The sequence below is a fragment of the Hippopotamus amphibius genome, chromosome 16 (genome assembly GCF_030028045.1).
Source record: "Hippopotamus amphibius kiboko isolate mHipAmp2 chromosome 16, mHipAmp2.hap2, whole genome shotgun sequence".
NCBI classification, from domain to species: Eukaryota; Metazoa; Chordata; class Mammalia; order Artiodactyla; family Hippopotamidae; genus Hippopotamus; species Hippopotamus amphibius.
In genome coordinates this window covers 52,385,578-52,410,678 of record NC_080201.1, presented here as the reverse complement: position 1 = coordinate 52,410,678, position 25,101 = coordinate 52,385,578, and the positions used below count along the sequence as shown (strand labels likewise).

The 25,101-nt window shown below is 46.2% G+C and overlaps 1 protein-coding gene across 1 annotated transcript; it reads left to right on the top strand.

Annotated features, from left to right (window-relative positions):
- Positions 1 to 3,770: 3,770 nt before the first annotated feature.
- LOC130838626 (cytochrome P450 2B11-like) lies at positions 3,771 to 24,883 on the top strand. The gene is made up of 9 exons (XM_057712009.1): positions 3,771 to 3,964; positions 15,384 to 15,546; positions 15,686 to 15,835; positions 17,127 to 17,287; positions 18,749 to 18,925; positions 19,416 to 19,557; positions 20,968 to 21,155; positions 21,331 to 21,472; positions 24,551 to 24,883. Exons 1-9 carry the CDS (start codon positions 3,794 to 3,796, stop codon positions 24,730 to 24,732), a joined length of 1,476 nt encoding a protein of 491 aa, XP_057567992.1. The 5' UTR covers positions 3,771 to 3,793; the 3' UTR covers positions 24,733 to 24,883.
- The last annotated feature ends 218 nt before the right edge of the window (positions 24,884 to 25,101 follow it).

The following is a 25,101-nucleotide window of genomic DNA, read 5'->3' as shown; positions in this document are numbered from 1 at the left end:
ATTAATCTCTAAATTATAGAGAGAGCTCATGCAACGCAATATCAAGAAACAAAACAACCCAGCCCCAAAATGGGCAGAAGACCTAAATAGACATTTCTACAAAGAAGACATAGAGATGGCCAAGAGGCATGTGGAAAGATACTCAACATTGCTAATTATCAGAGAAATGAAAATCAAAACTACACTGAGGTATCACCTCACACGGGTCAGAATGGCCATCATCAAAAAATCTGCAGTGGGTGTGGAGAAAGGCAACCATTCTTTTTGGACTGTTGGTGGGAATGTAACTTGATACAACCTCTATGGAGTACAGTGTGGACATTCACTAAAAAATTAAAAATAGAACTACCATAGGACCCAGCAATCCCAAGACTGGGCATATACCCTGAGAAAGCCATCATTCAAAAAGACGCATGTACCGAAACGATCATTGCAGCGCTATTCGCAATGGCCAGGACATGGAAACACGCTAAATGTCCACTGAGAGATGAATGCATAAAGAAGATGTGGTACATATATATGATGGAATATTGTTCAGCAATAAAAAGGAATGAAATTGGGTCATTTGTAGAAATGTGGATGGACCTAGAGTTTGTCATACAGAGTGAAGTAAGGCAGAAAGAGAAAAACAAATATTGTATATTAACATATATAAGTGGAATCTAGAAAAATGGTACAGATGGAACTATTTGTAGGGCAGGAATAGAGCTGCAGACATAGAGAACGGACATGTGAACACAGGGTGGGAAGGGGAGCGTGGAATGAATGGCGAGACTAGGACTGACATACATACACCACCATGTGTAGAATAGATAGCTAGTGGGAACCTGCTGTATAGCACAGGGAGCTCAGGTCAGTGCTCTGTGATGACCTGGATGGGGGGGATGAGGGGGCGGAGTGGAAAGGAGGTCCAACAGGGAGGGGATATATGTACACATACAGGTGATTCACTTGTACAGCAGACACTAACACAACATTGTAAAACAATTATACTCCAATTAAAATAATTAACAAAACAAAACAAAACAAAAACCAAAAACACTACCTTATACTCAGTACACATGGATGCTAATCAAACAAAATGCCCGCTTGTGATGAAACAATGAGGAAGGACAATGCAGGGCTTGATGCCTGAATATGACCTTGTCACTATGGGAATTCGTGTATTTATCGCTTGTTTCATTGTCAATGAAGTGGTAGCTAGAATGTTAGCTAGGATGTTGGCTAGAATGTTAGCTCTGTGGTTTACCTGTTCTGTTCACTGCTGCACCCCCAGTGACTAGAATAGGGCCTGGCACACAATAGGTACCCACCAATTGTTTACCGAAGTTGTGGAAGTTAGTTTCCTGAAAGTAACTTGTAAAGTGTTTACCATATCCTAAATTGGCACTCTTTGCAGACTTGTGCACACATACTCCACTTTATTTCAGAATAATTTTGCAAATTGAACACAAACAAACAAAAAGGGTGGAAGCTTTTTAACAAAGAAATTGCATTTATAGGTGATGTGTATTCGAATGTAAAAGTCTCCAGTTATAGTTACTTATGATCCTTCTTGTAAAGCAGATACTTTCTCTTTTAGCTGCTAATAAAGGGCTACACAACTCAAAAGAATTGTTTATTGAATGAATGAATGAATGAGTGAGTGAGTGAATCAAGGCTCGTTGTGTCCTTGCAGGTCTCACCATCATCTTTCTTGGGTGACTCCCTCTCTTTCTGTCTTGATCATGTCATGAAGATCTCTTTCAGGGTCTGTCCCTCTACCTCCCTCAGCCTTAGTCTCTGAGTCTTTGTGTGTCTCTCTCTCAGCCATGATGCATTCACAGAGCACTTACAGGCTCCCTGCATACTGGGTCTCGTTTCTATTCTCACAACGAGCCTGTAGGGTAGGTACTCATATTTTTCCCATGAGAAAATCTGAGGCTCAAAGAGCAGCCGACACTTGCCCAGGAGATGGTGATGTATCCTCCAAGGAAACTGGGAGCTGCTGTCTGTTCCCCTCCCCTCTTGGTGAGTTATTGACAGCGCCCATTAGCAATGTAAAGGCCCTGAGAAGTCCTGCAGGAAAGAAAGCACTCTACCTTTGTTTAACCCAGCCTCTCCCTTGCTTATTTACCCATAGGACTCTTTCCCCCTGAACTTGCTGTCCTCGTCTGCCTCTCACCCTTTCTATCTCTTTTTCCTTCTGCTTCTCCTTGTCTGCTATCTCTCTGTGTGTCTCTGCATTTCTCTGAGAAAGGCAGCACAGTTAAGTGGCTGAAATAACAGGCTCTGGAACTAGACTGTCTGGGTTTGATTCCTGTTTGTACCTCTAGATGGCTGTGTGACCTTGAACAAGATCTTAACCTCTCTGTCCTTCACTCTACCTATACAGTGAGGATTAAGTGAGTTCCTCTGTGTAAAGGACTTCATGCCTCCCCATCAGTGATTCCTGTGCCTAGAATGAGGAGCCAAGCTCAGTGCCAGGTCACACAGCACAGCAGGAGCCAGGACCTGGGTTCAGGAAAGTCCATGGTGGCATCTCTCCAAGGTCAGGAAAGCGCAGGTTCCACGCCTTCAAGAAATCAAGAGACCCTGCGTCAGAGGAATATGACTCAACTGCTGGGGTCAGAGTCCTGGGTCCACAAGAGGTTGGCCTAACATTGCAAGACAGATACCGCCACCCCCTTCTAAAGGAGAGAGTCAGAGAGAGGGGGAAAGCCAGGCCCAGGCCACGACAGGTGTACCTGGGCACAATCACTCATATATTCAGTCAATACAGATTGAGCTTGCCAGAGGCTGGGTGGGTGGGCTCAGGGGGATGCTAGAGACAGACAGAAACCAGTGGACAGCAATCCAACTGCACGCAGTCTCTGTGCTCCTGGAGCTCAGCGTCTAAAGATGGAAAAGAGACACTGAGACAGAGAGAGGTAGCAGGAGGGAGAGACACACACAGACAGAGTGTTGGTGAGGGTCAGAGAAAAGTCCCACAACTGTGAAGACAGAGCAGGAGGCAGGGAGAGAACTCAGAGCAATCAGAAATCCAAAGACCCGACTGAGCCACCTGCCAGTTCTCAGTCTCTCTGTCTCTCTCCACCTCCAAGTCTCAGCAGTTCTCTGTCTCCCCCTGTCCTTGATCTGTTTCTCCTATCACTTCCATGTGTGGCTGTCACAGAAGGGAGGGCAAAAGACGGGGGACTGCAGAGAGAGAGATGCTGAACATCTGCAGGCCCTCTAAGGACAGGGACTGGCTGACGCCCACACACACACAGACACACACACCCCCACCCGCACCACAAAAATGCAAACACACCTTCAGGTATGAAAGCATATACATACATAGAAGTCCTCACACAGCCAAAATACACCCATAAGCGCATGCAGACTCATGCACAGAAACACACATCAGAGTGTTCACAGAAATACAAACCCTCTTCCATGTGTAAGAATCATGCAAGCACACACAGACCAACATGTGCACGCACAGACCCACAAACACAGCCCAAAGAGGAGACAGCGCATGCTCCTCCAACACACACACACACACACACACACACACACACTCATGTGGACCTTGGTATCTCTACCATGGTATCTCTGCCAAGGTCTAGGGAGGGAGTGCAGCTAGGGCGTGAGCAGGTCACATGGCTGGTGGAGCAGGGAGTATGGGTTCCCCTGCACTTCTCTTTTAAGTTCACACTCTTGGACGACGCCAGGGAATGGATGAAGTTACACAACTGGGTGGGGAGGCAGGCTCAGGATAAAAGGCTCAGCCAGAGGCCGCAGTGGGTTGGAAGGCAGTCAGACCGGGGCCATGGAGCTCAGCCTGCTCCTCTTTCTTGCTCTGCTCTCGGGACTCTTGCTTCTCCTGGCCAGAGGCCGCCCAAAGGCCCATGGCCGCCTCCCGCCAGGCCCCCATCCTCTGCCCTTCCTGGGGAACCTTCTGCAGATGGACAGAAGAGGCCTGCTCAAATCCTTCCTGAGGGTGAGATGCCGGCGGTGGGGATCTGAGGGTGGCTCCCTGCTCCCGTACTGGGGGATCCCTCAACAGGAGGAGGGAGGCAGGCTTCCAGGCTCAGGAGTGGGGTGCGCGCAGGTTGGTGCGTAAGGGGCATGGGACTGAAGCCTGGTGGATGGCGGTCAGATAGAGGTGTCCCTCACTCGGTTGGAAGTGTGTGGGCACTGTCCCTGGGGGCGGGCAGGGAGCCACGCAGTGGTGTCTGGGTGTACAACACGGGTACAGACATCCAGGATCCTCTGTTCCCTTCTGCCAAGTCTCTGCGTGCCTGCCTGCTATGGGACGAAAGAGGAAAAAGGGGCGGGAGCACTGATTTCGAAGAGAGAGCCGTGAGCAGTCCTGAGGAGAGATCGTAGTTCCTTGCCCAGGAATGGAGCCTGGCTAGCCTGAATGAAACCCAGCAGTCCTAACCACTGGACCACCAGGGGCTAGAGGCTAGAAGCCACGTGGCCCTGCCTCTTTCCCCCATTTGAAAGCAAGAATGTTTCAAGGAGGAAAAAACTGTATAAACAGGTACAACGTTGATTGTTAGAGGCACCGCATAAGGTACGGGAGAGTACACAGAGGAGGAGTTTGTTTCTTGAAGACAGAAACAAGTCAGAAGGACACACCTGGAGAGGAGTGCGGGCGTCCTGAATGAGGAATGCAGGAACGAGGCGATTTAAGTACTTGTATAAGTCAGCCTTCCAGTCTTTGTTTACCTTGGCCAATTATCTTGTTTCTTTTACCACACCTGATCTGTTCTAGGGACCCTCCTCCAAATGTGTGTGTAACTTTTTGCTCAGATGGATCCCACTGCGCAGATGTCCACACGTATTGTGGGGTGTATGTCCACACGTATTATGGGGTGCAGCCTCTTCCCTTTTCGACCCCCAAGATGCCCTCTTGCACTTGTGCAGTCAGGAACGTCTTCCATGACCTCAGCGTGCTCATCTTATCTCTTTCCTTCAGCAGAGCTCAGCTTCTGCCACTAGTTTGTCCTTGGAGTGTGTGGGTGAGAACAAAGTTTCAATTTTACTCTGCTTGACAAACACCAGCTGTCTAGCCCAGGGGCCCATCTATCTCCTACCTCAGCACCAGTCAAACAGGTTCTTCCTCGGCAACCAAAAGACGGCAAGACTGGCCCATGTCAGCACTGGGACAACAGGGAAGGGGGAGGAAGAGCAGGACGCAAGGTCCGGGACAGAGTGCTTACCAATAATGAACATTAATGCGCTATAAGAGTAGCTGACACTGTGGAGTGTTTACCAGGCTGTAGATCACTGCTTTCCAGGCAGGATTTCATGTGTGATTATCTATTTATGTATTAATAAGGAAACCCACATCCATGAGCCCACTCCCCAGCTGGAGAGCGGGAACACGACTATAACTTCCATAAACCCCTGGCTCTTCTGTCCCCTTCCCCATACCTCCGCCATGCCCCGTGGGGACCACACTCCTGAATCTTGGGCTTGACACCCGTTTGGTTTTAACAGAGAGTGTTTTCTCATAGATGTGGAGGCCCCCAAGTGCATAGTATTTGGTTTTCATTGTCTTCAGTGTATCACTAGGCTATACACCATGCTTTCCTGGAAATGCCTAGACTTAGTTTCTTCCCTCAGAATTATGTGGCTAGGATTTATCTGTATTTTTGTGGGAATTCCTCAGGTGTCAGTTACAACAACCTTGTGGGCTAGGAGATGTGTTATCCTCATCTTAGAGGAATGGACAGTGAGATTCAGCGCAGGGAAGGCCCTGGTCCACAGCCACATTGCCGAGGACTTCACAGAGGGAAGCTGGGATCCAGCGTGGAGGCCCCTTTTTCTCCTCCATAGATGGAGCTGGCTAATAATTAGGGGATCTCTACATACTCTGGGAATTTAATGAAGGCTGTGGGTTCCCTCCCCTAGAAATACTCACATGTATTCTGCAGAAAACTTTGCACGTTTCAGACCCCCTACATCTCTTCTATAGACCTTGCAAGGAGATCCTCTATGTGTCCATTATCCTCCATTCTTTTTCTTTTCCCTGCACCTCACAGCTTGAGGGATTTTAATTCCCCTATCAGGGATTGATCCCAGGATCCCTGCAGTGAAAGCTTGGACTACCAGTGGACCACCCATGATCCTCCATTATCATTGCATCCTTGGAGAGAGACATGGGAGAGAAGATGAGGGAGATTGAGGGAAGGAGGGAAAAAGAGGGCATGGGCTTGTGAGTGTCATGATTTGCTTCCAGATCCTTCGGGAGTCAGACAGACGTGGGTTTGTGTTCTAGGTAGTTGAGTATATAGTAACACTCTTACTGAACCTTCACTTCTCTTTGGTAAAATGCGTTGGTGATGTAAGAAAGCCTGCCTTATGAGATCTTTGTGAGGACTACCTAGTGTGTGGAGCCTGGTGTATAGTAAATGCTCCTTACATGGAGGACACTCAAGTAACCACCACTCATTCACTTATTCACTCCTTCAGTGGTAATTTACTGGGCATCTTCTGTGTGCCGGGGAGTAGTCTAGGCATTGATGATGTGGCATTGGACACGGCCCACAAAATAAATGAAGAAGGAAATATTAGGTCAATAAGAGCTGTGATTCAAATAAAGCAGGGTGATACCTTTGAAAGTGGTGGGGGCTACTTTCGACTGAGTGGTGAGGGAAAGGCTCTGTCTTGCCTTGTTTCTGAGCAGACACTGTGAAAGATGCAGGTGGAAGATACCAGAGAGAGACAGATCCAAGAACCCTGAAGGAGCAAGCTTAACATGTTTGGGGACCGCAGGGAGGCCGGATGTGTGTGAGCCAAGGGGTGAATTGGAGAAGAAGTGAGAGGGGTGATGGGACAATGCCACGTAGACCGTGTCAAGTACAGTGGAGACTGCAGGTCCTATTCTCAGGGCAGCAGGAGCACTGGAGAGTTTGGAGCAGGTTCAAGATATTAATTTACGTTTTAATGGGACGGCTCTGGCTTCACTGTGTGGTGGAGTGGGTGGTGAAAGGATTGCAGGCGGCACAGGAATGGAAGTAGGGAGACCAGCAAGGAGGCTTTTCAGAGATCAACGTGAGAGAATTTTGAGTGAATTTCACCTTTTTATAATTTTAAGTCAATGTTTAAATCAAATTTTTAAATTGAAGTAGAGTTGATTTACAATGTTGTATTAATTTCTGCTATATGGCAAAGTGATTCAGTTATATATACATATGCATTCTTTTTTTAAAATTTATTATTTTTTGGGGGGTACACCAAGTTCAATCATCTGTTTTTATACACATATCCCCGTATTCCCTCCCTCCTTCCACTCCCCCCCACTCTCCCCGTCCCAGTCCTCTAAGGCATCTTCCATCCTCGAGTTGAACTCCCTTTGTTATACAACAACTTCCCACTGGCTATCTATTTTACAGTTGGTAGTATATATATGTCTGTGCTACTCTCTCACTTCGTCTCAGCTTCCCCTTCACCCCCCGCCCCCCCAAACCTCGAATTCTCCAGTCCATTCTCTGCATCTGCGTCCTTATTCTTGTCCTGTCACTGGGTTCATCAGTACCATTTTTAGATTCCGTATATGTGAGTTAGCATACAATATTTGTCTTTCTCTTTCTGACTTACTTCACTCTGTATGACAGACTCTAGGTCTTTTCACCTCATTACATGTAGCTCCATCTCATACCTTTTTATAGCTGAGTAATATTCCATTGTATATATATATCACATCTTCTTTATCCATTCATTTGTTTTTTGTTTGTTTGTTTGTTTTTGTGTTTTTTGTTTTTTTTGTTTTTATTTTCTTTTTTTTAAATCTTTTTATATTTTTATATTTTTATTTTTTTATTTTTTTGGGGGTACACCAGGTTCAATCATCTGTTTTTATACACATATCCCCGTATTCCCTCCCTCCCTTGACTCCCCCACCTCGAGTCTCCCACACCCTCCCCGTCCCAGTCCTCTAAGGCATCTTCCATCCTCGAATTGGACTCCCTTTGTTATACAACAACTTCCCACTGACTATCTATTTTACAGTTGGTAGTATATATATGTCTGTGCTACTCTCTCGCTTCGTCTCAGCTTCCCCTTCACCCCACGCCCCCTCCCAAACCTCGAGGTCCCCAGTCAATATTTGTCATTCTCTTTCTGACTTACTTCACTCTGTATGACAGACTGTAGGTCTATCCACCTCATTACATATAGCTCCATCTCATCCCTTTTTATAGCTGAGTAATATTCCATGGTGTATATATGCCACATCTTCTTTATCCATTCATTTGTTGATGGGCATTTAGGTTGCTTCCATGTCCTGGCTATTGTAAATAGTGATGCAATAAACATTATGGTACAAGTTTCTTTTGGGATTATGGTTTTCTTTGGGTATATGCCCAGGAGTGGGATTACTGGATCATATGGTAGTTCCATTTGTAGTTTTTTAAGGAACCTCCAAACTGTTTTTCATAGTGGCTGTACCAACTTACATTCCCACCAACAGTGCAGGAGAGTTCCCTTTTCTCCACACCCTCTCCAACATTTGTGGTTTCCAGATTTTGTGATGATGGCATTCTGATCGGTGTGAGGTGATACCTCACTGTGGCTTTGACTTGCATTTCTCTGATGAGTAGTGATGTTGAGCATCTTTTCATGTGTTTGTTGGCCATCTGTATGTCTTCTTTGCAGAAATGTCTATTTAGGTCTTCCGCCCATTTGTGGTTTCAGTTATTTGCTTTTTTGGTATTAAGCTTCATGCGCTGCTTGTATATTTTGGAAGTTAATCCTTTGTCCGTTGTTTCGTAGGCAACTATTTTTTTTCCCATTCTGAGGGTTGACTTCTAATCTTGTTCATGGTTTCTTTCACTGTGCGAAGCTTCTAAGTTTCATGAGGTCCCATTTGTTTATTCTTGATTTTATTTCCATGATTCTAGCAGGTGGGTCAAAAAGGATCTTGCTTTGATGTACGTCATAGAGTGTTCTGCCTATGTTTTCCTCTAGGAGTTTGATAGTGTCTGGCCTTACATGTAGGCCTTTAATCCATTTGGAGTTTATTTTTGTGTATGGTGTTAGGAAGTGTTCTAATTTCATTCTTTTACATGTAGCTGTCCAATTTTCCCAGCACCACTTATTGAAGAGGCTGTCTTTTTTCCATTGTATATTCGTGCCTCCTTTGTCAAAGATAAGGTGCCCATATGTGTTTGGGCTTACTTCTGAGTTCTCTATTCTATTCCATTGATCTTCCTTTCTATTTTTGTGCCAGTACCATACTGTCTTGATCACTATGGCCTTGTAGTATAGTTTGAAGTCAGGAAGCCTGATTCCACCAACTCCATTTTTCCTTCTCAAGATTGCTTTGGCTATTCGGGGTCTTTTGCGTTTCCATACAAATCATAAGATTTCTTGCTCTAGTTCTGTGAAAAATACCATTGGTAATTTGATCGGGATTGCATTGAATCTGTAAACTGCTTTGGGTAGTACAGTCATTTTCACTATGTTGGTTCTTCCAATCCAGGAACATGGTATATCCCTCCATCTGTTTGTGTCGTCTTTGATTTCTTTCATCCGTGTCTTAAAGTTTTCTGCATACAGGTCTTTTGCCTCCTTAGGCAGGTGTATTCCTAGGTATTTTATTCTTTTTGTTGCAATGGTAAATGGGAGAGTTTCCTTAATTTCTCTTTCTGCTCTTCTGTTGTTAGTGTATAGGAATGCAAGAGATTTCTGTGCATTCATTTTGTATCCTGCTACTTGACTAAACTCATCAATGAGTGCTAGCAGTTTTCTGGTAGAGTCTTTAGGGTTTTCTATATATAATATCATGTCATCTGCAAAGAGTGACAATTTTACTTCTTCTTTTCCAATTTGGATTCCTTTGATTTCTTGTTCTTCTCTGATTGCTGTGGCTAAAACTTCCAAAACTATGTTGAATAATAATGGTGAGGGTGGACACCCTTGTCTTGTTCCTGTTCTTAGAGGGAATTCTTTCAGTTTTTCCCCATTGAGAACGATGTTGGCTTTTGGTTTCTCATATATGGCTTTTATTATGTTGAGGTAATTTCCTTCTATGCCCATTTTCTGGAGAGCTTTGATCATAAATGATGTTGAACTTTGTCAAAAGCTTTTCCTGCATCTATTGAGATGATCATATGGTTTTTATCCTTCAATTTGCTGATATGATGTATCACGTTGATTGATTTGCGTATGTTGAAGAATCCTTGCATCCCAGGGATAAACCCCACTTGATCATGGTGTATGATTTGTTTAATGTGCTGTTGGATTCTGTTAGCTAGTGTTTTGTTGAGGATTTTTGCATCTATATTCATCAGTGATATTGGTCTGTAATTTTCTTTTTTTGTGACATCTTTGCCTGGTTTTGGTATCAGCGTGATGGTGGCCTCATAGAATGAGTTTGGGAGTGTTTCGCCTTCTGCAATATTTTGGAAGAGTTTGAGAAGGATAGGTGTTAGCTCTCTCAAAATGTTTGATAGAATTCACCCTTGAATTCGTCTGGTCCTGGGCTTTTGTGTGTTGGGAGATTTTTAATCACTGCCTCAATTTCCGTACTTGTGATTGGTCTGTTCATGGTTTCTATTTCTTCCTGGTTCAGTCTTGGAAGATTGTATTTTTCTAAGAATGTATCCATTTCTTCCAGGTTATCCAATTGATTGGCATATAGTTGCTTGTAGTAGTCTCTCATGATGTTTTGTATTTCTGAGGTGTCTGTTGTGACTTCTCCTTTTTCATTTCTAATTCTGTTGATTTGCATCTTCTCCCTTTTTTTCTTGATGAGTCTGGCTAATGGTTTATCAATTTTGTTAATCTTCTCAAAGAACCAGCTTTTAGTTTTACTAATTTTTGCTATTGCTTCCTTCCTTTCTTTTTCATTTATTTCTGCTCTGATCTTTATGATTTCTTTCCTTCTGCTCACATTGGGGTTTCTTTGTTCTTCTTTTTCTAATTGTTTTAGGTGTAAGTTTAGGTTGTTTATTCGATAATTTTCTTGTTTCTTAAGGTAGGACTGTAATGCTATAAACTTCCCTCTTAGAACTGCTTTTGCTGTGTCCCATAGGTTTTGGGTTGTTGTGTTTTCGTTGTCATTTGTTTCTAGATATTTTTTGATTTCCTCCTTCATTTCTTTAGTGATTTCTTGGTTGTTTAATAGTGAATTGTTTAGTCTCCATGTGTTTGTATTTTTTGCAGTTTTTTTCCTGTAATTGATATCTAGTCTCATGGCGTGGTCTGAGAAGATGCTTGATATGATTTCAGTTTTCTTGAATTTGCCGAGGTTTGATTTGTGACCCAAGATGTGATCTATCCTGGAAAATATTCTGTGTGCACTTGAGAAGAAAGTGTAGTCTGTCGTTTTTGGATGGAATATCCTATAAATATCAATTAAGTCAAGATAATCTAATGTGTCATTTAAAGCTTGTGTGTCTTTATTTATTTTCTGTTTGGGTGATCTGTCCATTGATATAAGTGGGGTGTTCAAGTCTCCCACTATTATTGTGTTACTGTCAATGTCCCCTTTTATAGCTGTTAGCATTTGCCTTATGTATTGAGGTGCTCCTATGTTGGGGGCATAGATATTTACCATTGTGATATGTTCTTCTTGAATGGATCCCTTGATCATTAGGTAGTATCCTTCCTTGTCTCTTTTAATAGTCTTTACTTTCAAGTCTAATTTGTCTGATATGAGTATTGCTACTCCAGCTTTCTTTTGACTTCCATTTGCATGGAATATCTTTTCCCATCCCTTTACTTTCAGTTTATATGTATCCCTTGGTCTGAAGTGGGTTTCTTGTAGGCAGCATATAGAAGGGTCTTGTTTTTGTATCCATTCAGCCAGTCTGTGTCTTTTGGTTGGAGCATTTAATCCATTTACAGTTAAGGTGATTATTGACATGTGTGTTCCAATGACCATTTTCTTAATTGTTTTGGGTTTGTATTTGTAGGTGTTTTCCTTTTCTTGTGTTTCCTACTTAGAGAAGTTCCTTTAGCACTTGTTGTAAGGCTGGTTTGGTGGTGCTGAATTCTCTTAACTTTTGCTTGTCTGGAAAGCTTTTGATTTCTCCCTCAAGTCTGAATGAGATTCTTGCTGGGTAGAGTATTCTTGGCTGTAGGTTTCTCTCTTTCAGGACTTTCAGTATATCCTGCCATTCCCTTCTGGCCTGCAGAGTTTCTGTAGAAAGGTCAGCTGTTATCCTGATGGGTTTTCCCTTATATGTTATTTGTTGCTTTTCTCTTGCTGCTTTTAATATTTTTTCTTTGTGTTTAATTGTCATTAGTTTGATTAATATGTGCCTTGGTGTATTTCTCCTTGGGTTTATTCTGTATGGGACTCTCTGTGCTTCTTGGACTTGGTGAATTATTTCCTTTCCCATGTTGGGGAAGTTTTCCACTAGAACCTCTTCAAATATTTTTTCAGACCCTTTCTTTTTTTCTTCTTCTTCTGGGATGCCTATAATTCGAATGTTGGTGCACTTAATGTTATCACTGAGGTCTCTGAGACTGTCTTCTATTCTTTTTATTCTTTTTTCTTTTTCCTGCTCTGTGGCGTTTATTTCCCCCATTCTATCTTCCAACTCACTTATTCGTTCTTCTGCCTCAGTCATTCTGCTGGTTATAGCATCTAGAGTAGTTTTAATTTCAGTTATTTTGTTATCCATTACTGTTTATTTTTCTGAGTTCTTAGAAATTGTTTCTTGTACTTTCTCTATTTTGTTATCGACATTTTGTATCATTTTTGCTATCATTACTCTGAATTCTTTTTCAGGCATTTTCCCTATTTCCTCCTCATTTATTTGGTCTTGTGGGTCTTTTTCCTGCTCCTTTGCCTGCATGGTGTTCCGTTGTTTCTTCATGGCTGTCCAGACTTTTGGGGTTGCTTGTCCTGGCATTAGAGGTGTTTATAGAAGACTGTCCAAGCCTCAGACTAATGTTAATATTTCTGTTTCCTTTGAGTCTCAGCTGTAAGTGTCCTTCTACTCGCCTTGGGTTTTTTTGCATTATTCTGTGGCCAGCAGAGCTTCCTTTATTGTTTGTCTGTAAGCGTCAGTGTGTGTGGAGCGAGAGGGTACAACAGTGGCTCTTTTCCCTGGGAGTGAGTGAGCATTGGTGCACTGTGGTTTCCATCGGGCTTGGAGGTGCCTGTTGCAGAGGGACACCGGTGGCTCAGGTGTAAACAGAAAGTCTCAGAGTTGGGCCTTTCTCGGGTTTTTTTTTTTCTCTGCAGCCTCCCTGCTGCCAGTGTTCCAAGGGGTTTTAATCCAGCCCCGCCCGAGTGCCTGAAGGTACTTGTTATCCCTGAGCACCATAGGTGGCCCACAGGGCGTCTCTCCACTGCCTGTTGCAGAGGCGCCAAAAGAGAGAGAGAGGCTACGCCCGCGGCTCCTCCACCCCACCCGGGAGCCTGCAGCATCCAGCCGCCATCATGGCCGGGCAGCTCTCAGGGGCGGGCACTCCTCGCTGCGGACCTCTTCCCTCCTGTCCTCTCGGTCCGTCACCTTACTGGCAGCAATGTTTCTCACCCTGAACCAGCTCTCCGGTTCCCACGCTCCCGCTCCCGGACCTCTGTTCAGCTGTGAATCGACGTCTCAGTCCAGGAACGCTGAGCTGCGGTGCGGACCCTCCATATACTTCTCACTCCCTCCTGTCTGCCACAGCTCCGCCGCTTCACCCTCTTTGAGCCATCCTAGATGCCTCCCTACTGGTTATTACAGGCTCCTTGCGGTCCTTTCTGGTGTCCGAGGTCGTCTGCTAGTGTTCAGCTGGTTCTCTGTGGGAATTATTGCATCTTTTGGTACATTCCCAATGCATCTGTGGAGAGGGATGCATTCCACGTCCCTCTATTTCGCCGCCATCTTTTTCCAAGCACTTACACATTCTTTATTTTAATGTTCTTTCCCATTATGGTTTCTGTCAGAATATGGACTATAGCTCCCTGTGCTATACAGTAAGACCTTGTTATTTATCCATTCCATATATGAGCTTACATCTGCTAACCCTGACTTCCCACTCCACCCCACCCCCTGGGCAATTACTGGTCTGTTCTCTATTTCTGGATTCGGTTTCTGTTTGTAGGTAGGTTCGTTTGTGTCCTATTTTGGATTCCACATGTAAGTGGTATCATATGGTATGTGTCGTTCTCTTTCTGTAAGTCAACTTTTAATTGAAGTTTAACATTTAGGGTAAAAGTGCGCAAAGCCGAAGCTCAGCCCAGTGAATTCTCACAAATGAACATACTCATGTAGCTGACATACAGACAATTAACACCTTGGCTTGTCCCCAGAAACCCTCCATAAGTCCCCCTTCCAAACATTACATTCCCATTATTCTGACACCATCGGATCCTGTTATCTGTTTTTGAACTTCACATAAATGAAATGAAACTTTGGGGATCATAAAAGAAAAAAAAATAGAATTAAGATGTATGGACTCTTTTGGGTCTAGTTGCTTTCACTCAACAATATGCCTGTGAGTTTCATTCCTGTTGTTGGCTGTAGCAGCGGTTTGTTCTTCCTCGTGGCTCTAGAGTAGTCCATGGTATGAATACATCAGTAGCTGTTTATTCTGTACCTATGTTGCTAGCATTTTATTGTAAGGCATCTATGAATATCCTTTTGTGTGTGTGCATGTGTGTCCAGGTTCCATAAATACTGTTGAGCAGTTTCCCAAGTGATTGTATTGACGTTATGAGTTTTCAAATTTCAGGAACACCCTCAGAAGGCCATCACTTTCCTGTCATGTCCCCCAAGTGGGTGGGTGGTTCAGGGTGGTTGTCTGGGGAAATTGCCAGGAGGCAGACAGAGGTTGAAGTTGGGTCACAAGAACGATGATGCTATAGTTGAGAGATGCCAGAGCCATCTGGCCAGGCTCAACAAATATCATGTGGGAAAGGGTGATATTAGGAATATTAACCATCTGTACTGCTTAGGGCACCAACCACTCCAACCAATGTGGATTGGGCTGGGTCATGGGTTCATCCTTTAGTTGGTGGGTCCTGGGAGGCAGAAAGGCAGAGTGGGGTGGAAGGTCATGGGGCAGCAGTCATTATCAATCTATATGTAAGTGTTTAATTACAAATGTATATGTTTTGTGTTTGTTTGTGTGTTTGTTTGTTGGCTGTGTAGGGTCTCCGTTGCTGTGTGTGGGCTTCTCATTGTGGTGGCTTCTCCTGTTGAGGAGCATGGGCTCTAGGTGCCCCAGCTTCAGTAGCTGTAGCACCCGGGCTCCGTAGCTGTGGCATAAGGGAGTAGTTGCTTCGTGGCTTGTGGGATCTTCCTGGCCCAGGGATCGACCCCGTGTGCCCTGCAGTGGCAGGCAGATTTAAGCACTGCACCACCACGGAAGTCCCTATATGTGTTTTAATGGCTTAACAGTGGAAATGGCCACAGAGCTGCATGTGGACTAATAGCAACCTTGGTTGTGGGTGTGCTTGGCAGCTCCGAGGGAAATACGGGGATGTCTTCACGGTGTACCTGGGGCCACGGCCAGTGGTCATGTTATGTGGGACAGAGGCCATTCGAGAGGCCCTGGTGGACCAGGCTGAAGCCTTCTCTGGCCGGGGGAAAATCGCTGTCGTTGAAGCAGTCTTCCAGGGATACGGTAAGGGCCTCAGGGTCACCGGGAGGGCACTGGGGATGGAGGAGGAGGATTGGGGAAGGTGAGTCTGAGAAGGGAGGATGAGGGGTGGAGAGGGACCCAGAGTCTCCTTTCAACTTCCTCTGCAATCCTTGCCTCCCAGGCGTGATCTTTTCCAATGGGGAACGTTGGAAGGTTCTTCGGCGATTTTCTCTGGCCACCATGAGAGACTTCGGGATGGGAAAGAGGAGCGTGGAGGAGCGCATTCAGGAGGAGGCCCAGTGTCTGGTGGAGGAGCTGCGGAAATCCCAGGGTGAGCCCGGGGGATGGGCAGGAGACAAAGACGGTGCAGCTGTGGGTGCAAAGCAGCGGAAAGACAGAGGGGTGTACGTGGGCAGAGAGACGCAGGAACAGAGAGAGGCAGAGCTCAAGAGATCATCAGACAGAGAAGCAGGCAGAGAGAGAGCGGCACAGAGATAGGCAGAGGTGGGTAGGAGAGAAACACAGGGGGCAGGAGAGATGCAGGGAGTGTAGTGTGAAGAGAAACTCAAAGACATAAACTCAGAGAGTAGCACGTTATTATTGGTGTTCAAGGAAACCCATGCATGGTTTGATTGTATCTGTCAAAGGCCAAAAACGGACTTCTAAAACGAAGTCAAGAGAGAAAATGGAAAATGACAGACATGTTGAAAAGCACAAACTGTGTTTTCCTTTCTTTGGGTGTGTAGCTGACACTGAGCCAGGGGGACAGTCGGGCTTTTCTGCGCTTGGGAAGCTGCATTGGCACTTCCGGTTGGTTTGGATTCCTGAAACACCTGTGTTTGAGACATAGAGGTGACAGGGTCCTTTCTTCAGAGAGTATGAGGCATAAATGTAGAAGCTGGGAGGGAGAGGCAGAAGCAGAGTCACAGGGAGCTCTAGAGGAATATAGACAGAGGGACTGAGGAGAAAGGCAGGAGGAGACAGAGGGATTCTGACACAGAGACAGAGAAGAAGAAAGAGACAGAGATGGAGGGACCAAGACAAAGAGAGAAGAGACTCAGAGAGGCAGAGAGAAACAACAGCAGAGAGAAATCGAGGCACAGAAAATTCGAGACAGACAGGCTGAGGAAAGGGTCTCCAAGGGAACAAAAGAAGATGGACAGGTGAGACCCAGGGAGAGAGGCTGCACTGACCTGATGTTCCTGGGTGCACAGCCCACCCTCCCTTCACCTGGGGTGAGCCTGGCATATCTAGACATCAGCTAACAAGTGCAGAACAGTTCCCTGAAGACCAGAGAATGACAGAGGTGGAGAAAACAGGTGGGGGTGGGGTGAGAGTTAAGGGACTGGGAGAACAGAGTTCTTGAAATTGCACATGCAATTGACTGAACACTTGCTCTGCACCTCTTTCACAGGGCTGAGATGAGAAGGAAAGACACTAATACGTGAGGTGCTCAGACTAGGGCCTGGCACATGACACAGCCTAGCGAGTGTTAGCTGTTATGATTCCTGTTTTCCTTATCGTGGCTGAGTGATGGAGGAGAGTGCCACAAAGATGGGCAGCAGCCACAGGCTCCTCAGGCATTTGAGTCCATGCCCTATGCCCCACGCCTCCTCCCTTAGGAGCCCTCCAGGACCCCACCTTCTTCTTCCATTCCATCACCGCCAACATCATCAGCTCCATTGTCTTTGGAAAACGCTTCGCCTACAGGGATGCCGAGTTCCTGCGGCTGCTGGACATGTTCTACCAGTCCTTCGCGCTCCTCAGCTCTTTGTCCAGCCAGGTCAGAGAGGGTGGGGCAGAGGTGGACATCCAGGCAGGGGAGAGGGCTGATCTGCTTTGGGGGACTGGCAATGCAGCCGCACACTGGAAGAGGGGCAAGGACAACAGAGAGAGACAGGGACAGAGAGACCTGCATGGTGAGAGAGATGGTGAAACCGTGACAGAGAGACTCAGAGGAAGAGAGGGGAGTGATGGAGAAGGTGGAAATGGAAAGAGAATCAAAGACACACACACACAGAGAAAGAGAGAGAGAGCAAGAGAAGGAATCAATCAAGCTTTCAGGCTCTCTAGTCTTCTGCTCTACACCTCTGTTCCTGATTCCTCTGTACCTTCACCTATGGCAAAGCCCCTCACTTGAAGAAATCCAAGGATACCTAAAAAGAAAGAAGGATATATCTTCATCTCTCCCATCTCTCCTCCTGCTTTCTTTCTTTTCAAAAATGTTCTCCCAGATTATAAAGTAACATGCTCTTCTTTTAAAAGAAAATAATGATATTTCTCTTTCTTAACTCACCTGGAAATACCCGTATTGTGGATTAAGTTAAAAAGTTAAACTGTGGAGCCCTCTGCCTAGCTACCATCCTCAACCAGGAGTGTGTGTCAGACTCACATGTGCGACGGTCACAAATACAAATTCCCGTGACCTCCTAGTGGAGAGTGAGACCCAGCAAATCTGGAATGGGGTCCAAGGCGAGCATTTGAACAAGCCCAACAGATGATTTCAAATTTCTCCTCCCACAGAGACCCCCAGAGAAAGGAAAGTCTGGAAGGAGGTCTGCCAAAGAGCTAACAATGGTTATATCTAGAAGGAGATTAAGGAGGAATATGACAGTATACTTTATAGCATTCTGCACTTTTTGAAATTGTTTGCAACAAGTTAGGTATTACATGCGTCATCAGGAAAAGCCATAGAGATATGCTACAAGTAAATAAATAGTCCTAAGCGGTCAGCAGCCTCATCCTGTGTAAGCACCACATTCTCAACGTCTGACATACCACATTCACAACATCTGAGATGTGGAAAGAGTCCAAGAGAGGTCTGAGCCAAACAGACAAACTGGCTGGGGTAGGCAGCGGAAGCCCAGAGGGAGGATGAGAAGGAGACACATGGAGATAAAGAGGGTGGAAAGGAGAGAGACATTGATGGGTGTGTGTGTGTGTGTGTAGAGACCAAGAAAAAGACATGAGGATGAGGAGGGAAAGATGCAGAAAGACAAAAATGTGAGAATCAGAGATCAGAGGAGACCTAGAATCAGTGAGTGAAGGACTCAGATACAGAGAGAGAGATCAAGAGCCACAGGGAGACAGAGACACCCAGAGAGACAGAGAGAGATGGACAGAGAGATAGAGACAGAGAGAGACAGAGATCCCTTTCCGAGGTACTGGGGCCCAGGAGGACTGCCCCTCCCTGGGAGCAGCTAGGTCAGCCCCAGGAGGACCTCACAGCCCTCCTCCCCTGCAGGTGTTCGAACTCTACTCCAGCTTCTTGAAGTACTTTCCTGGCACACACAGGCAAATCTACAAAAACCTGCAGGAAGTCAAGGCCTTCATCGTCCGCAGTGTGGAGAAGCACCGTGAAACCCTGGACCCCAGCGAACCCCGGGACTATATCGACACCTACCTACTCCGCATGGACAAAGTGGGATTTGGGAGAGGGCAATGGGAGTGGAAGGGGAGAGAAAAAGACTCGGGGTGAGCAGAAGGGAGGAGAAAGGAGAAGAGTGGGGAAGGGGGGAGGGAGGAACAGAGGATGAGAGGGGGGATTCGGAAGGGAACAGAGGCGGAGAGGAAAGGGGGCAATGGTAGGCAGGAGAGGGAAAGAGAGGAAATTCTGGACATGGGGGAGAAATACAGTGACAGGTGAAAAGACCCCCAGAGGCAGAAAGCGGCTGGGAGAGGAAGGGGGAAAAACGTCCTAAGGAGATGGAGAGATGGATTGAAACAGACAAGGCAGAGCAAAGAGAGACTGAGACAGACACAGAGAGATATGGTTGGGCTTGCGGAGCACAGAGAAAAGGGAAATGGGCCAGGTGGTGTGAGACCCGTAAACAGGTGGAGGGACCCCAAGAGATGTGTGTGCAGCAGGGCCCCAGCCTCCCCTGACATGAACCCTGCCCCTCTGGACCCAGGAGAAGTCCAACCCCAAGAGCGAGTTCCACGAGCAAAACCTCATCATCAGTGTCCTGTCGCTCTTCTTTGCCGGCACCGAGACCACCAGCACCACTCTCCGCTATGGATTCCTGCTCATGCTGAAATACCCCCATGTCGCAGGTGGGCAGGCTGGGGACAGCCACTCAGGGGGGTCTTCTGACCTCTATGGGTGCTGCAGCAATGGGGCTATGGGTCCTCTGTGAATGATGGAGGCAGCGTTCCCCTCTTATCAGCAATAGCCTAAATTTTGAATGAGCCCCACTAAGCCAGCCCTGTTGGTGGATGGCTGAATGAAGAATCTGTCAACCTGGAGGTCCAGTGGTTAGGAGTTGGCGCTTTCACTGCCATGTCCCCAGGTTCCATCCCTGGTCAGGGCGCTAAGATCCCACAAGCTTCACAGTGCAGACTAAAAAAGCAATCTGTCAATCTTATTTTTCCCACTGTTTCCCCGATCTCTTAAAGATCAACCCACCCATTGACCCATCTGTCTTTCATTCATTCATTAACCTGTGTACTCTGATTCTGTCATCTGTGATTCATCTAAGGACATACACTTCCATTCTTTATTTGGATGAATGGATTCATCTGTCGATCCTTTGAGTGATTCATGGAAGGAACTATTTGTCATTGTTTCCTTGGCTCCTTTACTCATTCATGCACCCATCTGTTTTTCTAAAACTAGCTTGTGTACCTTAATCCTTCCATCAGCCAGTTTGTCAATTCATCCTTCATCCATTTATGATTTCAGTTATCTTTTAATAATTCACTCATTTACTCCCCCTTGATTTATACACCGAGCATTCAACCCATCCATCCATCCGTCTATTCCTCTATTTGCCTATTCCTTTAAATTTATTCTTTCACTTATTCTTCCATAAATTTCCAACCATCATGGGATTCACTGGTTAATCAGGTTCATTTATGTATTTGCCTATGGACCCTTTAGTAATTAATGATTAATTAGTCTTTGATCAGTAAAGAATACATGCATTCATTAACGTTCCTCCATTCATCAGTCTACCCATTCATGAACTGACCCACTAATTCATTGATTGATTAGTTGATGTATTCATTTATTGATCCAGTTGTTCATAGGTTCATCTATTGATCTGTTTTACTCTTATATTCCTGAGGACCTAGTACAGTGCCTCATCTGTAACACACATACTATATATTAGTTCATTTTCTACTCATCTTAGAGGAGGAATTTTGACAGGTTCGTAGCCTTGAGTTCTTACTCTGAAATTCTATGCAAAATTGTGGTGCACGTGTCTGTGTGTGTGTGTGTGTGTGTGTGTGTGTGTTACCTGTGCATGTTGGGAGAGAATGATAACATTCGTTAGATATCAATGGGTGAGAATTCTTGTCGTTAACCCCCTTCTCCCCACACCCCAGGCTGGTTACTCTGAGGGGTATCAAGGATCTAACTTTTTCTGAGAGGGTTTTCCTGGCCCATTGGCCCATAGCAAGCAGTGTCCCTGCTGAAATGCCTCTTTCAGTGAGGGTCACTCGTCCCACTCTTCTGTGCAGAGAGAATCCACAAGGAGATTGACCAGGTGATTGGCTCGAATCGCCCTCCAGCCCTGGATGACAGAGCCAAAATGCCGTACACTGACGCAGTCATCCATGAGATTCAGAGATTTGGGGACCTCATCCCCATTGGTGCGCCCCACGTGGTCACTAAAGACACTCACTTCCGAGGGTACATCCTCCCCAAGGTACATCACCCCACTGAGCTCCTGACTCTCCCGTGTGTGGGCATCCTGCATCCCTGGGTTCTCTTCATCTCCAAATTGACCTCTTTTGGGTTTGACCACTCACTCTTGTTTCATGCTTTTGGGGTGGTGTGGGGAAGGAATGGTAATATCTTCTAATCTTGTGACCCTCCCTCAGGGCACGGAAGTATATCCCATCCTGAGCTCTGCTCTCCATGACCCGCATTACTTTGAAAAACCAGATGCCTTCAACCCGGACCACTTTCTGGATGCCAATGGGGCACTGAAGAAAAATGAAGCTTTCATGCCCTTCTCCACAGGTAAGCTGGACCTGCATTCCAGAGTGCAGGTGCCATCCCCTCCTTGCGACAATCAAAGAGAGGTGCCTGTTCATTGAGCAGTTAGCACACACCGGGTGCTTTACCCCTGTTAGCCGTCTCACCTTCATTGCAACCCTGGAGGGGCCATGAGAAGTGAAATCACTTCCGAAAGGCACATCTTGGTAAGCTGGATGGTGGGGGATTATTTTTAACCTCCTCTCTGCACGCTGGTATAAAATATCTGTTAGCACTATGCTAAGCCCAGTGTTTTCTTTGGGGCTGAAGATAACACTTCACACAAGTCACACAGAGACACAGTTCCTGCCCTCAGAAATTTACAGTCCAGCAGGAGAGACGGACAGGAATCATATGGTCCAAAATAATGTATAATGAAATGAATGAATGCTTGCAGTGTGCTTAGAACTGCTTGGCTAAAGTAAGGGGCAACTCTTCCTCATAGAATTAATCACAATTATGATAAGTGCTCTAAAGGGGGCTTTGAGAACATAAAGTAGGAAGTGCTGATGACTTATGGTGGGTTGGTGAGGCAAAGCTTCCCTGAAGCAGTCACTTCTAAGCTAAGCCATTGTGGGAGGGTATGAATCAGCCACTGGAAATAGTGTTCCATCAGAGGGAAAAGCAAGGGCAGAGCCTGCAGGTGGAGACAGCATCACTCCCTTGAGACACTAGAACTCAGGAAGACTGGGGTATGGATTCCAGGAGGTAAGGGTGAAGGGTTCAGCTGGGCAAGGCCTGGGAATCTGGGGGGAGTCTGGATGTATCCTGCCAGCACTGGGGAGCCGGGGAGGGTCCTGAGCTGCCCTGACCTCTCTCTCTTCCCATTCTCCACTCTTTGGCCCCATCCAGGGAAAATCCCAAAGCCCAAGGTCCTCATCCTTGGGGAGAAAGGTGAACCCCAGCATCAAGTCCCTAGGCTTGAATTGCACTGGTGACTTCAGTGACCCAGGGCCCCTAGCTCCGCCCAGTGCAACAGCTTCCTTCCTCATTTCATTTTCAGTGAAATTCCCGGGACATGTGGGCTCAGGGGCTGATCGTCAATTTCTCTTTTCAATAGTCGTGTCCTAAGTTCCGAGAGTGGCAGAGATGTGGCAAATAAAGACAGAGACAGATAGATAAGGATAGAGTGAGTGAGAAAGAGAAAGGGACCAAGAGAAAGACAGGAGAGACAATGGCAGAAAGAGACTGAGTGAATGTGAGATGGAGGAGGTGGACGAGGAGGAAGAAGAAGGAGAGAAACAGAGTAAGACAGAGAGAGAAAAAGAGAGAGTGACGTAAGTAGTGAAGAAGAAACCCTGAAGGAGAGAAAAGGGAACTGTACAGGGAGACTGACACAGGAGAGAGGGAATTCCCTTGTGGTCCAGTAGTTGGGGCTCTGAGCTTAGCGTGCGGGTTTGATCCCTGGTTAGGGAAATAGGATCCCACAATCCATGCATGGCAGCCAAAAAAAACCCCAAACCAAACCCAAAAACCAAACAAAGAAACAGAAACCAAGCAAGAAAAATGAGAGAGCATTGTGGACAAGAATCAGACCTGACTGGACAGAGATAGGGAGTTAAAGACGATGGAAGAAGGCGGAAGAAGAAGAGCTAAAGAGAAGAAAGGCAGAGAAACAGTGCCTGGCTGGAGGTACAGACAGAGAAAAAGACGGACGCAAATGGCCACGGGCAGGGAGAAAGACGGAACCAAAAAGGTGTTGAGACAAAGGGTGTCCAGTTGCACAACCCCAGGGATGGGGAGGGCAATATGGGAGGGAGAAGTGAGGCTGTCGTGGGATGGGCCTGGTTGTAGAGCCAGTTCCAGGACAAGAAGCAGCTGGGAGCTAGGCTGTGAGTATTGCTAAGCTCGTGCGTCCTAACTTCTAAATGTGCCTAGAAGATGTGGATCCTACCCCAGATGCCTCCAACAGGCACAACGTCTAACAACTTGGAAGGCTTAGGGGGAATTCCCTGGCGGTCCAGTGGCTAAGACTCAGTGATTCCTCTGCGGGGGTTGTGAGTTCGATACCTGCTTGGGGAACTTAGATCTGGCAAGCCAGGTGGCGTGGCCAAAATCAGAATAAAATAAAATAAAGTAAAATAAAATAAAATAATGTAAAAATGAATGAAAAAAAGAAAACCTTGGAAGGCTTAGGAAATGCCTGCAAACCTTCCCTTGAAATGACCTTACTAAGGTTGTTGTCTTGCAGATTAAGAAATACTAAGTAAAGGAGAGTATATCAGGGTTTCTGCCTTTTTCCTGGCACCCTTTGTCCTCACTTCTCTCCAAGTCCATGGTTTATAAGTGTTGTGGGGGATCCTTATGCCTCTGAGACTCTGATGAAAGCGAAGCCTTCCACTCCCATCTTATGTCCATCTGTCGTATACAGATTGTTATGTACGCTATGGTTGTTTCTGGAATTCCTGAAGCCCATGGCTCACAGGTGGAGATAAGAAGAAACCCAGAAATGTATACACACACACAGTGCCAGACAAACACCTCTCATGCAAACTCCCCTCCACACACACCCAGAAACAAACACAAGGTACTAACTACACTTGCAGGACCCTTACTACTGGCCAGGTGTTATGCTACAAATTATAACAAACACTAACTTCTTTATCTTCACAGTAGCCCTACAGGATAGGTACTATTCTTCCCATATTAGACCTAACAGACAAGAAAAATGTTAAGTCAGAAATATGCACATACCTACATGTGGAGGCAGATTTGAGCTGGTGTGCGCTCGCACGCGCGCGTGCACACACACACAGACACAAACACCCACCCAAGCGGAAGTGACTCCTTACCTTCTGTGGGGCCACGGAACTCTGAACTCTTTGGAAATCGCACAGGAGCTACAAACTCTGTCCTGGAGAAATGAGCAAGGTACATCCACTGAACGATTTGCACCTGCTCTCAGAGGGTTTGGGAATCCTGTGAGTCTAGCGTGAATTGCATGTTAAAGGCGAATCCCATGCAAATTGATGCAATGGACACAGGTGTCTGGGCTTTGGGGTGTGACAGGGCAAAGACTGTGCATCTGCCCCGTGCCCACATTGTGAACCTCTGTGCCCACAGGGAAGCGTATTTGTCTTGGCGAAGGCATCGCCCGCACCGAATTATTCCTCTTCTTCACCACCATCCTCCAGAACTTCTCCGTGGCCAGCCCTGTGGCCCCTGAGGACATTGACCTCACTCCCCGGGAGAGCGGGGTGGGCAAATTGCCCCCATCGTACCAGATCCAGTTCCTGCCCCGTTGAAGAGGATGAGGGAAGGGGGTGCAAGGATGCCAGGGTCACGTGTGTCCCCACTTCTGCAGAGAATGGCACCTTGACTCTCTCCCCGTCTTCCCACCTCTGAGGATGCTGTGCTGTGAACCAGTGTCCTTCCCATCCTGGGTTGCCACCTCCATGGGAAAGTTGCATCCACAGTCTCACCTGCTTCTATCCTTCTGCAGCTCTTCTAAAACTCAATGACATCCTTTCTTTCCCCTGTTAAGAGAATTCCAGAAGTGGTGTATATATAGGGAACGGGCCTAAAATGGGAAACTTGCCTTTCCAATAAGGACCTCTCTGCAGTTCTGCCTCTAAGGCCACAGCTCACCCTGAGTGACTTCTCCCTTCCTCAGA